Below are 15,557 nucleotides of genomic sequence, written 5' to 3' on the forward strand. Positions count from 1 at the left end.
CAGGGGCAAAAGAGGAAGAGATGCAAGCTCTGTGCCCCGAGAGACAATAAAACAAGACTGACATGCTACAAATGTGATGCCTGCGTTTGCAAAGCACACTCCAACCTGATTGTACAATGCCACTCCTGTGTGTGAACACACACACACACACACACACACACACACACACAAAGATGACTATTCCTGTTGATTTTCTTTGATTATTATTATAATTTTCAGTGTCTATTCTTTGTATATTCTCTGCAGTTATTCATGTTCACCATTAGTTGGAGAAATTATTTACAGCATTAAAAGGTGTTAATTAAAATTTGGTGATGATTATGTTTGAATTATGTTTTTTGTGTTAATGTAAGAGCAGTTAAACCAGACCGGTCAAATTTGACAGGGAACACCAAAATAAGGGGGGAGACACAAATATAATAACAAGGGTTAATCCAAGATCCCAAACCAAGTGGCAAAAACAGCTGAACCCTTTAAAACAGTCACGTGTTTCCCTGCAATGGAAGTGGCCTAAATGACCAGAGAACTGGGCCACTGACCTTTTCACCTGTCAAACAAGTGTAATAATAATAATAATAATAATAATAATAATAATAATAACAATCATGGCTGCATTCCATGTAGGTGTGCAGTTTTCAGGGCCCTGGTACAGCCGACTGTACTGACATTATGAAGTAATAACATGTCGGTGTTGTGTTCTCTGCTTTAACATTATGTTTAATGACACTCTGGCACAAAGGCTGCTGCCTCGACTCCAAACTGAACATGGAGAAACATCATTCAGTCATTTAGCTTTGCACTAATGATTGACTGAATGTTATTATCCTCAACCCCCTTCACCTCCTTTAAATGTGTGTTTTTGATGCCTGTATTTCTTTTGGAGACCCGGCCCTGACCTGACAGAATTTTCTCGATGAAAGCCCCCTCCCCACTCCCATCTCCACCATCAGTCAAAGATGGTGTGTCAAGGCCTTGTGAGGACAGGTGGAGCTAAGTCTACTGCAATCGGGTGGCTCTGATTGCAGGGCTGTTGTATTGAAATGCATGTTATTGACAGATTCTGCACAGTGTCTGCTGAATGTATGAAAAGGGGGGGCTTTATTTAATATTCTGGATCAGTTGTTCACACATGAAAATAATACTTATCCCACTTTGGACTAATAATAATCAATTACAAATGATCTGCAACTTGTGTCTAAATGGCATGAGTGAGCATTTTGATGCTGTTGTATGAATGTTATGATGCTGTTATCTGGATGAGAGCGAGTGTGTCATCGTGCTAGTTTGCAAAACAGGGTCAAATCTGTGGAGCCCGATCGTGCTTCTGACAAGTCTCTGCAAACTGTTTGTGGTGAGTAACGACTTAGATTGAAATATGCACACATCCACCCACTCTTGACTCTCGAGGAATCACGTGGTTCTCGATAAATGCTGTAGGAGCATCTATCAGGCCGGTGGCAGTCAGTACGTGTGTTACTTCCAGATGTTTCCAAAATAAAAGCTCTATAAACCTCTGCTGTACACCTTGCCATGACTCATTATGGGCTATAGGTGGCAGATGAGCTAACCTGGAATGATTGAATGAACGATGACGTGGGTGTAAAGGTTGAATCAACACATTGTGTCATGAAACGTCAGCTGTTGCCAGTAAGAATTAGGACAGTGGTGCAGAAACACAGTCGCAAGCTAATGTCAATGTGATACATTCATGCAGTCAAAATAAACACGTTTAAATGGTTTTATATACAATATAGGCCTTATAGAAAATCAGTCAATAGTTAAAATATAACTCTCAAAACCAACAATAAAGACAGACTGACAAACAAATTATTGTGTGAATATATAAAATATAAAAAAAAAAAAAATGAATCCAACTTAACCACAAAAACCTATTTAAACACGGCAGACTCTGCTTCATGATGATAATCAAGATGTGGGCATAGATCTGCGACTGGTGTCAGGCCAGCGTGAAAACTGTTGGGCAGGATTCAAGGAACCTTTGAGCAAAAGGTCTCATCTGGCTTCACTCTGAATATGGAGGACTCATCTGCAAAAACACAAAGGAGAGCAGCATCAGCAGCAGACAAGATAATGCTAATAAACTAATGTGCTAATGTTAATGCTAATGTAGTAACACTATATCATCTTTTCATATAGCATTGCCGCTGCAGCATTAGCACAAAACATGTCAACTAAAGAGCCACGCATTTCTTTCACAACAAATGGCAACGCGTGCAAACTCACGGTGTCGATGTCGAAGCATAGGTGCTCACTGAGCATGTCAAACTCCCCAGGAGTCATTGGTGGCTCAGGAGACTGACAGGAAGGGGATGAGGTGCTTGCATTAGAGCTGGGACAACAGAGACAATACAAGTGAAGGGACCGCTTCTCATCAGTGGAAATTCATATACAAGTCATTCAAGTGTGACGTAGTATTTTCTAATCATTTTCAGCTTGAAGGTTGCATTGACCTCAAATGAACTCACCGCAATTTCGAGATGGAGATCAGTGTAGACGGTATGTATGGATGGACTGGAAGTTTAACAGAGACGCGAGAGAGATTAGTGTTGCAGCCACCACAGATTCGGAACAACACAAACTCTAAATGAAGAAAGCGTCTTGCCTTTGCTTGGCTGACTGTTGTAAAGCCGTCCGAAGGCCTCATCTTTGGGGATGTCGGGGTAGAGGAACTTGAGCGGGTTCTCTGGGACGACCCCGTCTGAGATCACTTTGTAGTCTCGTATGATGTCGACAAACGGGAGAGCGCTAAGCCGGTTTTTAGTGTAGGGCTCCACAGAATTGAACTTGGTTTCCCCTGCGGTAAAAAGTCACTGTTAGCGAGGCGTAACGTGAAAATATATACCTTTCCTTATATAACTGATATAACAGACCTCGGGCTAAACGTATGTAAATGTGCGTATGGTGATTCTTTAACTGGCTGAAAGTAAAATAAAGATCAGCAGTTGAGTATACTTAAGTATTTTACTGACACAAGCTGGCTGGTGGCTGTGGTATTTAGATAGATATAGAGGCCTCACCATTGTCGTTGTGCTCCACCCAGGTGAAAGTGATTCCTCCGAGGTGGCTCTCACTGAAGCGTAAGAGGAATGTGCCCGGCTCTCTGTCCTTCAGCAGAGTGCGCTCCATCTCTTTGCTCACGAAGCCCATGATGTAGCTGCGTGGATGGTGGAGAGAGAGAGAGAGAAAAAACAAACAGTGACCTTTTTATGCTTTGCACTTTATGTCTTTCCTGCTCCTCCATCACACTTTATCACTGATATTTACACGGTCAAGTTGTTTGGCTTGTTCTACCCTTTACATGGAATTTACACTCATGAATAATAAAATGAATCAGAAAAAAGGCAAAGAAGGTAACAACTGCATCAGTCTTCAGTCATTATTACTTGACTTTCTCTACATGGACTCGTCAACTCCTGCAGGTCTGTAAGTGGTGCAGTTTGAGAGTGTAGAACTAAACTTCCAGTGCAATAATTTATTGTGATACGAGGTGGAGTTTTTCTGTCTGACACAGACCAGAAACCAGAAAGACGGTTAATGGGAAAACCGCACAGTACGCAACATTACGTTACACTGCCAGTCACTTCCTGGACTGTCTGCTGGTTGCCTGGCAACATCACGGTGACAACAACAGAAACAAACACCACCCAGGATGGCGCATGCAACATCTGCAACGGCATCTTTTTGACAGGAAGTAACAGGGTTTTTTTTGGAAAGGGTGATTTTAACTAAGAACGACTGGTCAGAACCTTGTTGAGCTCTTATCCAGTGAATCATAGCAACATGCTAAGAGGAGCAGCCCTACTGCATAGCTGTATTGGGACAGTTGTGGGGGGGGGGGCTTACTTCTCATTCCAGACTGGCAGCAAGTGCCTCTTGATGAGCTCCAGGATGGAGTCCAGCCACATCCAGAAACTGAAGGGCTTTCCTGGAATATTCTCCTTGAAGAATGACACATGGAAAAGGTACAATGAGAGTTAAACATTACATTAGATATACATCTCATGTCAATATGAAATGGGCAACGTGGGGCACAGAACATGCTTTCTCATTGGCCACTAGGTGGCACAAGCATATCGGAGATGAGACCACATGGTCCTTTGTGGTATGTACATATTGTTGAACACTTACCTTGGAGAACTTGGACCAGGACACTTGATAGTCACTAGAGGAGGCATGCTGACCTACAAAAACATACAGTAAATACCATAAATGGCTGTACTGGAGTACCCAACATTCAGCAGCTTGGCAGTTCAAGTCATCAGCTAAGGGTCCTGTTGAAATGCTCAACTCCTGCCTTCTCTTCATAAATCGGCTTTCTAACCCTAACGGCTGTCACGTCAAGATTTACGTATGTGGTCTGAATACAAAGTGTCCCTCCCCAGCTGTCACGGTCACCGTGTAGTTTAAAGGGCAAACATACCGAGAAGCTTTTCTCCCAGCATGGTGAGCTGCTCCTTGTTGAGGCCTTGACCAGCAAAGGTGGAGAACTGCCAGCTGAGGACCTCAGAGAGCTGGTTCCAGGTGGCCCGAGGTGGGTTCCCAAAGAACGCCAAGTTCTGTGGAGTATAGGAAAGAGGAGAGAAGAGTGGGGATGTGGAAGTGTTTTTTGATAATAATATAATGCAGTACAACTCAACTGTACATCCTCTAAAATGATCATAACGTTGAATCGACTGCTCTCTAAAACAGCTTCTGAACATTGCAACCTACTGATTTATTGTATTATATTTTGGTCACAGCGTGTCAGCTCACCCTCGGCTCGTCTGTCAGAAGGTTGTACCACATGACGGAGGCCCAGCCTCCAGGCAGCTGGCTCACGTTGGAAATGACCACCAGCGGCAGAGAACACGTCTGGAGGAATCCACATACACAATGAGCAAGTTGCGGCAAACAACAACATCAGACAGCCAAACATCAAGTCACATCTACTCTGACCTCTAGATCAATGGTGAGGCCCTGCACTGTGAAGCAAGCCTCAAAACTGAGAGAGTGAAGCTCCTCCGTCACAGAGAGCAGACCCTGCAAAACACACAATCACATCATCCTCCTCAGCATTACCAACATTTACAACCGCGAGGCTCATCGGGTACGACAGTTTTAGAATGACAGGTCAGACAGCAATAGTAATGCCATGGTTGAAACATTTCCTTATTTTTATTTGGAAAATAATTCACAGTTAAGCATTACAGCAGCACAGGTGTTAGGAGGCCACTTTGCTGGTACATTAATGGTCAACTCGTCTGCCTTTCTTACCTCATTCCCCTTTGTGCCATTGATATATTTCTTCTCTTTCAGCTGCTGTGAGATACAAACAGTCAGTTGGCTTATAATCAACAAAAGAAAACCAAACACTTTGACAAACTGGCTAAACTACTCAAACTGAAGTATGAAAGGTAAGTGCTTTTCCTGTCGTGTTGGGGGGCAACCGAGGGCTGGTTGTGGGTGAAGTCCCCAGGTGTTGATATTTTCTGCTAATAAATGACACATAAGCATGAATAAGATCAGATAGTGAAGGGGTTGTCTTACCAGGTGTCTAAACTCCACTGAGAGGCAGCCGTTTGAGTAGTCCTCAATGTCCATGACTTTAGTGTTGTTGGTCAGGATGAAAAACTGACGACTTCTGTGGAGAAAAAGAGGGTAAGAAGGTATGAGTGGGGGATCCATGCGGACTGTTTTTAGATGATACATATGCAACTGCGGCTGCTGAAATCTGACATGTGAATCAATTCTACTGAATACTGAATAGTTTTGTGTGTGGTTTCAAAATAAAAACTCCAGATTACTGTAACAACGAATTTGAACAACGTGTGGTCCTGGAGTATTTTGTCCTTCTGGAAATGTGGAAAATGAAATGAAAACAAAAACGGGCCAAAAAGTAGAAGGATTGTAATGTTTATGTCAGAGGTAACAAAAGAAATTCACCTGCTATTATGTACAAGTACTTTTATACTTGCTTCTACTCTGGTGTGTGAGAACATTTCTCGAGGCAGTAAACTGAAGCTGTGTCGATGTTTACACTTTGAAAACGTATCTAAACACGTCTGCAATCTGGTGAAGTGTACTGTCGGCCGCTGTTCTTTGAACCTGCTATAATTACACATCAGCAGTCCGTCCTGTATTGAGGTTGTTTGTACTCACACTCTGCCAGGGGGGAGGTCCCTAGAGACACACACACACACACACACACACATATATATATAAAGATTAGCAAGAATATGACTTTTACATTGATTATAGATTACTTTATAGTTATGTGGACAAGTAATTATCTTGGCCTTGGAGTGCAAAACCAGCTACACAAATATAAACGTAAAATTCTCACTTGTCAAATATTGTTTTCACTTTCAGCTGGTAATCCACTTCTGGAAGTTTAACCAGGAGCCTGGGAGGAAAACAAAACACTACTTTTAATTTCAACCAACATCACTGCTATGCTTTCACCAACCAACAATAAATAAAACATGAATAAAAAAGATGAAAACACAAAAATGATATTTAGTTACTAGTAATATACTTTAAACAGGAATGAGACAGTCAAATAAAACACATCACGTTTCAGATGATGATACCTGACTTTGGTGGTGAACTGTACTCCGGTCTTGACGATGAGGGGCTTCTGTGGATGTGTGGGCATGCATGGCTGCTTCTCCACCACAAAGGAGCTGAGAACGAACCACAGCGCATATGATTTACACTTATACTTAACCAAGTTCCTTCGCTCGGCAGCTCACGCGAGAGCATTCAAGGCCCCAGTTGTTTGTGTCTGTCCTGTGTTTCGCACCTTACTGTACTGTGTAACGTGTTATACAGGAGGAAGTCAGTGTTTCCCATGCACCGTCTGCACGTTTACAGAAATAAGACAAGATGGTGACACACCACCTCGAAACTATAAAACAAAATAAGGCTCACTCGTGTGTAACAATGTGAGGAAATAGTAAGATGATTAAAGGATATTTTGGTACCACTTAAATAATAAAAGTGTTGTAGTACATTAGTTATGATCAAAGCACCTAATTATTAAAAAGGGCATTTTTAAGTACATGTACATCATTTTGCTCGCGTCTCGTGTGGCGTTCAGTACCTCTTGATGAGGTGGTAGACGAGGTATTTGACTCGCTCCTCCATCTGAGGTTTTTGCAGGGGGATTGGGTCACTTTCGTAGGTAACCTTGACGACCAGCTCCCCCAGCTTGTCCAGCTGACGCTTGATCTGGAAGAGACTCTGGGCTGTCAGAGTAAACCTGAGAGGGGAGACAGATAAGAGGGAAGAGGAGGAGAGAGGAAGGGGACGCGGACAGAGATTTATACGCTTATTGTATATACATGGCCTTCAAATATGATGTTGTGCTGATCTGGGTTTAGCCATTGTTGATGAGAAGTCACACTGGAAACGACTGGACGTGACAACAATCAGGGAAAGTTTGACTCTGCTCCCAAGCCAAACCCAGCCTGGGTAACAGTAGCCAGTGTGGTGAAAAGGACCAGCTTGTGTGGTAGGAAATAAATATACTAATAGTAAGTATTTATGTACGTGCTAAATAAAATGGATTCCTGTTTATGTGCTTCCCAGTGCACAATTAGACAAAACAGTTGTAACATGAACACTGATTGCAGCTCTCAACACTCGGGAAAACTCTTTACGACTGCTTGATAGAAGTTAAACACTTCATCATCTACATGTTCTATATACTTTACCTGTGTGTTACCTACTTATGCATGTTTAATCATGTAACTTATAAACCGAACATTTGCATGAAAGCACGGCCATTACCAATTCTGCAGCTGCTCCAGGCCGGTGAGCAGCGGACCGCCGATGGCGGCGATCTGCTGCCTGCGCTTCCAGTCCTGCAGCTCGGGGTTGAGCTGAGAGGTCATCAGGTCATCGATCTCCTTGATCACAACATCCATCTTTGACAGGATCTCCTAGCGAAGGTATGAAAAACAGCAGTGGTGGTGCAACGAGTCTTTATTCGTACACTCATGAGGTGTTGGCGTCTTTGTCACTTTTATATTTGGAGACTTTTTGGTAAAGACTCCCTCGTTCCTCACATGTCAGAGCTTTGCACGGTGATATAAATGCATACCTTCCTTTTAAAGTCGAGGCTGTTAAGCATTTCCTGCAGTCTTGTTACTTCCTGTTTCATCGTCTCAGAGTTCCTATCTGTCGGTTCTGACACACACACACACACAACCACAAATACTTAGTTTTGAGCATGTTCTTGTGTGTTGCTGGCTGTGCAGTTCTTTTCACGGCAGTAAGAAATGAGTTTCAAATGAGTAGGTTCAGGGGCTCCCCCCCCCCCCCCCCCCCCCCACCACAACTCGTGTGCACATCTTACAACAGGGCTCACCTCGAGACTGCAGGGTCTTGTAGCGGAAATCAAAGTCGTCCTGCATGTCCTTGATGTATTTCACAGCCTGGTCCATCAACTAGACACAGACAGACATATCTTTTTGAAATTAATTTTAAAGGATGAACATGATGGGATGACGATGATGTGTGTGTGTGTTTTCCGTCACCTGCACGCTGCCCCTGATCATCCCAACTCGGCTGTCCATGTTCTTCTGCCTCTCGAAGGCCACAGAGTTCTGCAGTGATTTCTCCAGCGGACCCTGTTGGAAAATGTTCTCTTTAGTCTTCTTCCATGAACTTACTTGCTGTGTTTTTATCTTGACTGTAAAGGCTGTCCTTTACCTACCAATATTAATTAACGTTATTGCAAGTAAAAGGACAGCGTGGGGGAGTTCTCTCATCACTTTCTGTGCTTTTGAAAGATACAGATCAAACGTAATCTGTTGTTTCCCAATAAAACCTGTCAAGTTTTTGTGTGTTGTCTTGTTTATGGGCGTCGCAGCGCTTTCGGATGAAAATATTTTCTCAAGCCACATTGTTTCCTGGGAATAAAGTGAAGTGGTTGGGAACGTGGGGGTGTCAGTTATAAAGGGCTGTGTTCCTGGTAGCAGCCCCGGTTTACCAGCAGCAGCCGTTATTCAGGAACCAGAGGGAGTTTCCCTCTGAGGGACACAGTGTTACAAACCTGTTCCTGCATGCAGGCGCTGGAGAGGATCCGACGCTCTTCCCTGAGGCAGTTGGAGATAACCCTGGCCATGACGGCAGGGTTGGATGAGTATTTCACCTGTGGGGCCCCACACACACACAGAAAGAATATTCCAGGTTACAAAAACGCGCTTGGATTTCATTCATGTTTGAAGAGAAATATGCAAAAGAACCAACAGCATAGTTTGGTTGAAACGTTCGGTTTAGTTTCCACAGTGTCTGTTTATCTTGCCATCCTGATGACGAGGAGGAAACAGTTTTCACAGACATCTGTCATCATGGGTCTTCTCCGAGACATGAGGTTTTTTACTGGAAGTACTTTGCTGTATTTAATAAGCGAAGGAATGAAGCTCAACCTGACTCATAATGAAAGTGTAAAGAGGAGGCATGTCACCAAAGGTGTGCACAGATACTTGGAGTATGACCAGTTTTGTCCAAGGCTGTTGTTTTTAAAAGAAGAGCTCATTCCCACACACGGGACAATAATGTAATTTGGAACCATTTCCTCATGTCCCACCCTCATTAATGATTATAGCCAACTATCAGCCTAACAACAAATACATTCTGATGGACTAAATTCTTTGAAAGTGCTTGAGGCTCATTGTTTTGTTTTTTTTAGAAAACATCCAGATATGAGGAAACACCCGCAATTTATTGCTGCACGTCCACAACGTTGGGGGACTCACATGAGACGGATTAAAAAAGGAATGGTCAAAATCTAAAAGAGGCTGAGATACTCTGACTTTTAGTTGGTGGAGTGGGTCAAACTCCAAAAAGCGCTGGATCCCATTTCCCATAATGCAACCACGGCATCTTTTCATTAGCCCCTCCCTTTCTGGTAAGTACCCACGGCTTTTAAACTCTCCTAGTCTGTAACACAGGTTACCAGTCCAAGTCAAGATAACCCTGATGACATCACTACGACATCATCAGGGGGATTTTCTTTGCCTCATGGGACCAAACTGACCTTTATGTGCAAAATCTGTTCAGAACCTGTTTCAGACACCTTGTTCATCGCAGTACACATATATAGGTTCAGCGTGAAGTATGTGAAAGCTCAGAACATGCTCACAGTTCAGGGTTTTATTTCTAAATAATGGACTGTAGCAATGCTACATGCTCATTCAGTACATCTAGAATACGGAGCAGCCACAAACTTTCCCTCAGCCACTCTCCACCCTCCACAGCTGCTTCTACATCACCCCATGATTCTCATGTTCTGCATGATATTTACACGAAGAGTGCGGTGCTGTTTTGCTCGTCAGCTCATTCAAAGGCCCAGTACGAAAGTACGAAAAATTCTGCTGTGGCAAGAGGAAACTTTTTTTCTCTCTCTCTCTCTCGCCTCCAGGTGTGACTAAGTTTTCATGCATCACTGCCAGGATGGTGACCTGAGGATGCATCAACGCACACCTACACTCTCGCTTTCATTCGACAACAAATGCTGCTGAGCATTAGCAAGCAGCAGTTCAGTGTGTCTAACGTTTGAGAGCTGCCCTTCATAAGCTCGCCTCTCTTTGAAGATGACCTGCATTATTGAGCGAAAATGTCTTCTGGAAACATCTTTGGTGCTTAACTCTTACTGCTGCGTTTACTCTAGACAGTCAAACCAGCAGTGCGAGGACATTTTCTTGAATTTCTGATGAAGAGCAGCGGCAGATCAAACGAAAATGTCAAACGCATCACTTTGTGTGTACCGGAGGGGGGTTTTCCTGAGAAAGATCTTGCTTGAATGTGGGTGTTTAGGCAAACAAATGGAAGAGAGATGAGACACAGCTATGGTCTGAATCTCTCTTGAGTGGTTTGAATCAATGATACCAGCTTCAATTGCACATCCAACAACAACAACCCACAAACACCCTTGACTACCGCACAGGAGTAACTGCTTCCTCTGAGAAGAGTTGCCTTTGACACACACGTTCAGACACACAGGAAACAGCAGTATGAAACCTCACGGGTTCGTTCTGCAAAAGGTATATGTCCTCTCCAGAATTAAATGTGTGCTGAGGCTCACAACGTCATCGAGCTCTGACCTCAACCAAACATCCTGTGCAGCTCCAGGATCTGACTCTACACTCTCGTGAGCTCACGGAGAGATCAGCTCCAGAACATGATAACGTGAAAGAAAGTGACATGGGAAGTCTTTCGCCCCTTAACAAATAGTTATCATACAAGTATTTTAAAGAGGACCTATAACGCTTTTCCTCATTTTCATTCATATATATAGAATAATGTTATAATGTTGGATATTCATACTAAAAGTTGCCAAATAATGAGGTAAACGTATGTAAAAATGATCCCCGTGAGCCAAAAGCTCCGGCTCAGGCCGCCCTGAAACGTTCTGTTTCAGTGTTTTCAACCGCCGCGTCTATCTGATGTCAGAGAGGCACGGATGTCCTTATATGGTATCTCTGCTCCAGGCTCAGACCAGATGTTTATGTTTATGTTTAACATTGCTTAGTAACGTTAGCTTTACAGTTTGCCTTCAGTGGCAAGTCAGCTAGACTTCTGGAACTTGTCCGGCCAATCAGAAGAAAGTGGGGTTTTAAGGAGGGGGACCTTAAAGAGACAGGAGCTCAAACGGCTTGTTTCAGACAGAGGGTGAACTGAGGGGCTGCATGAGGGGCCAGAATAAGATAAATCAGGACTTCTTTGAACTGTGAATCATGCAAAGCTGCTCTAGTGGAATCACAAAATGAAAATATAGAGCTGGAAATGAGCATAATAGATCCCCTTTAAAGCAATACATTTTTTTATGACTAGACTGTCTTTAATTTTGTGTAAAACTCCAAAAGGTCATATCAGGACTCAAATGGCCTTTGCTCTCTTCATTTGACATTTGAGACACGGAATAGTGAAAACAGTGGCTGCCTCTCTCGGGTAACACAGAAAAACAAAAGAGACCAGTTGCACTTACCTACATAGCGGCTCCCATATTGAAAGTACAGCCATTATAGCTTACTTCCCTTTCACCTCCATTACACATACACCATAGACCACAAAACTACTTCTCCTTACTGCAGATGGTTTAAATTGGACTGTTGCAAATAATGACCCTATCGTCAGTCCACCCTCCACCGTGAAGCACTTAGCTTTCAGCATTTAGACACCTCTGAACATGGGCCTGGGCCGGTTTATGTAAAAACGTTTGTTTGCGTATCTCTTTTTGTTTTGTCCATTTTGTTTCCGATAAGTGAACATGTCGCCTGAACTGAACATGTTTTGTCTTGTTGCGATGATGAAGACACTGACAGAGATTTGCCCAGCCTGAAGACTACTGTACGTTGACGTGGATTACTGTAATCAGAATCAGATCATCAGAATCAGAAACACTTTATCGATCCCTGGGGGGGAAATTACACAATGTAGATTTGTATACACCCTTTGTCTGCCTCCCAAGTTGTAACCACAAACTTTGGATCTTACTCGCCCACATTGATTTTGTTATTTCGTGACAGAGGTTCTTCCTTGTATGTAAAATAAAAAGTCCCTGGTGACATAACCAGGACATGGCGGGATGGAAGGAGTGGTGACAAACCTGAAGCTGCTGCTGAATGATTTTCATGTTGTGTCTCTGCAGGAAGTTCAGTTCCTGTGAGCGCACCCTCTCCAACTGGGACAGCAGGTTGGTGAACAGCACCGCTGCCATTGAGTCATCGTTAGCTGCTGTGTCCCTGAAAAACAGACAGTGTGATGAAGCCCGGCATGTCTGCAAACATGTGGAGGTGTTTGGGGCAGATGCTTGACATGCTGACGTACATGCACATAATGTTAGCATGCACGCTAGAGGGCAATATTGTATTTACCAATTTGGAAACTACAGGAAAAAAAACAAAGACATATGTAAAGCTTGTTGGTATGGGTGCAAGAATTCCCTGTTTACACACCCAGCAACATTAGCATTCATTTGTGGTCATGTTTCTGGCCGCCTAATGAATGTAACTCTTCACCACCCTCTTTCAGGGTCTCGCTTTGGTCTCCACCAACTCAAAAAAAAATCTGGCTCTTTAGCTGCTAAATGCTCCACCGTGTTCACCAGCTAGCTGCAAACTAGAACCATAACCACAGTGGGTTTATTTACTGTTTCTTTTCACTGAGACTATAGCAGCCGGGTTGATGACATAAAGCTGAGGGGGGCTGCAGAGCTGGGTGATAATTCTCGGTGGGTTCGCTTCTACAGGCGACCCCTTTTCACATCACACATAGACTTTTGATTCGTTGTTAATATAAAGATATTGACAAGTGCTAAATGAAAACCTGACATCAACCACATGATTTAAGTCTAAATAAAATCAAAGTAAAAACACAATTACATATTGATTCACAGGAAACGTGCTTCTGTGTGGCAGCCGTTCTCAACCCGGGGTCTGGGGACCCCCAGGGGTCCTTGACGGGGTTCCAGGGGGTCCAGAGTATTTTAATTTCACTATTGTTTCATTGACTAAAAGTTAGCCCAAAGGGAGAATGTATAAGAGTAACTATTCATAGGTCTCACACTCTTCACCATTAATCTGCCACTCTACAGTATAGTCAGTTATAATAATATGGATGTCCTATGAGTCTGTGGTGGCCAGTGCTATCCTCTATGCTGCTGCATGCTGGGGCAGCAGGCTGAGGGTGGCGGACTCCAACAGACTCAATAAACTGATGTGACGTTGTTGGGGGGTGGAGCTGGACTCTCTGACGGTGGTGTCAGAGAGGAGGATGCTGTCCAAGCTGCGGGTCATCTTGGACAACGTCTCACATCCTCTCCATGACGTACTGGTCGGACACAAGAGCAGCTTCAGCGGGAGACTCATTCCTCCCAAATGTACAACAGAGAGACACAGGAGATCATTCCTGCCTGTGGCCATCAGACTGTTCAGCTCCTCCCTCTGAGTGTCACTCAAGAAACAGACTGGAAATCTTCTACATATACTGACATACATACATACATATATATACATTGCTGTTGTATATACTTTTATTTTTCACTATATTGTAAATGTGTATATTTTTATTTTCTATTTCTCATTTTTATATTTTATACATACTTTTATTTCTAAATTTATGCTGCTTTCTTCTCTTGAACGGGAGCACCGGTACTGTACAGTTCCGCCCCCCCCCCCCCCCCCCCCCCGGGATCAATATACATCTTATCGGACGGGGGATCCCTGAGACTACAACTGATTCATTTGTTTCCGTCCATCTTTTGAGACATTTGTCTCTGAGCTATCTGCTTCCACCCTGCTCTGTTGTTTTTGTAATTTGGGGGAAGTGATCTTTCAACCTTAAAATACATAGTTGCCTTTCTTGTTTGTGTGGAGGAGAAAAAAGTCGAGGAAAAGGGCAGGACAGCCTCCAACACACACACACACACACACACACAGGAGCAGGACTCACCAGTCCTGAGACTCGATCCAGCTGGCCAGACCCTGTCGGATGTCCATGGGGAAGTTATCATCATACAGATAGTCCACATGCTCCAGGAGTCTGATCTCCAGCTGCTGAATATGCTTCCACTGGCTCATGCTGAACGCGTTATCACCATGCGCTTAAAGGGACGAAGAGGGAGGTGAAGGCTCTCACATGTATGCTGTTAATTCATGACTCGCATATATATATATTTTGTTGTATTAATAAGTCAGCTAGTTCAGTGCTATCTTTCCTCTCTGTGTTACCTGAGGCGTTTCTGTGCTGCTCTCCGGTCAGTCTCAGCCACCATGTGCAGCTGTTTCGCTCTTTGACTTTCGTTTTTTTTTACTCTGCCTGTCATTTCAGGAAGCGGCCTTTTTTTCTTTTCTTTTCTTTTTACTGTACTCAGGAAGCCCGCCCATCCAATCACTGCACGCACACACACACACACACACACACACACACACACACACACACACAATAGGCCTAATTGTCAATTCTGTGTGTGTTGAGAGAGGAATGATTAGTATTAGTCATTAGTACATTTCTCGTTCATTTTTCAGTTGAAATGCAATTTGAAGACGCGTGTTAGAGGATTGAAACTGAAGCAATTAGAAGATGATGATGTATAGTCCAAACAATAACACTTTTAGTTAGTAGTCAATAAAACTAGCAGGTGTATGACTGAACTTAATGTCTTCATTTCCAGTTGTCTAAATTATTATTATTATTTTTAATGTCCTGTTGGGTTAACTTAGCAAGACAACAACTGTAATTTACTTAAAGACGGTCAAACAGCAGTGTCAGAAATATAGGAATATTTGTTTATGTCAAGTTTCATAGTTTTGGGGGAATGTAAGTGTATGTTCATTATCAGGAGACAGGACAATTATAAACTTGAAAAGGTGAGTTATGTTTCTATGGAAGCACATTGCTTTTATTTAAAAAAAACAAAAAAACAAAAAACAAAAAGGAGGTTTTCTCATAATTTTGACTTTTCTCGAAATTATGACTCTGTTTTTATGTTACGCATTTTACAGCAACAGTAATGTCAAATAGAGAGTAAGAAAACAAAAGCTGCTGTA

At 43.0% G+C, this 15,557-nt stretch overlaps 1 protein-coding gene across 2 annotated transcripts; it reads right to left on the reverse strand.

Moving 5' to 3' along the window:
* Positions 1-1,079: 1,079 nt before the first annotated feature.
* LOC139292079 (signal transducer and activator of transcription 4-like) lies at positions 1,080-14,795 on the reverse strand. 2 transcript variants are annotated; one of them, XM_070914235.1, is made up of 24 exons: positions 14,739-14,795; positions 14,461-14,611; positions 12,617-12,752; positions 9,059-9,157; positions 8,541-8,633; positions 8,372-8,450; positions 8,105-8,190; positions 7,792-7,943; positions 7,103-7,261; positions 6,591-6,683; positions 6,344-6,403; positions 6,160-6,180; positions 5,548-5,641; positions 5,275-5,319; positions 4,957-5,040; positions 4,774-4,872; positions 4,442-4,577; positions 4,150-4,202; positions 3,865-3,959; positions 3,039-3,175; positions 2,624-2,815; positions 2,490-2,532; positions 2,245-2,350; positions 1,080-2,047 (listed from the first exon to the last, which is right to left on the reverse strand). In XM_070914235.1, exons 2-24 carry the CDS (start codon positions 14,586-14,588, stop codon positions 2,024-2,026), a joined length of 2,214 nt encoding a protein of 737 aa, XP_070770336.1. In that variant the 5' UTR covers positions 14,589-14,611; positions 14,739-14,795; the 3' UTR covers positions 1,080-2,023. The 2 variants fall into 2 exon arrangements, with proteins under 2 accessions (XP_070770336.1, XP_070770334.1); XM_070914233.1 differs by having other exon boundaries at positions 2,487-2,532.
* Positions 14,796-15,557: the final 762 nt, after the last annotated feature.

The sequence above is a fragment of the Enoplosus armatus genome, chromosome 11, assembly GCF_043641665.1.
Source record: "Enoplosus armatus isolate fEnoArm2 chromosome 11, fEnoArm2.hap1, whole genome shotgun sequence".
Taxonomy (NCBI): Eukaryota; Metazoa; Chordata; class Actinopteri; order Centrarchiformes; family Enoplosidae; genus Enoplosus; species Enoplosus armatus.

Excerpts from the sequence above, each read along its gene's own strand:
- LOC139292079 (XM_070914233.1), bottom strand. The coding sequence starts at position 14,588 with ATGAGCCAGTGGAAGCATATTCAGCAGCTGGAGATCAGACTCCTGGAG. Across the intron at positions 6,181-6,343 it reads GTGAAAACAATATTTGACAA|GGACCTCCCCCCTGGCAGAG; the intron begins GTGAGAATTTTA and ends GTGTGTCTCTAG. Across the intron at positions 3,960-4,149 it reads CCTGGTCCAAGTTCTCCAAG|GAGAATATTCCAGGAAAGCC; the intron begins GTAAGTGTTCAA and ends TCATTCTTCAAG.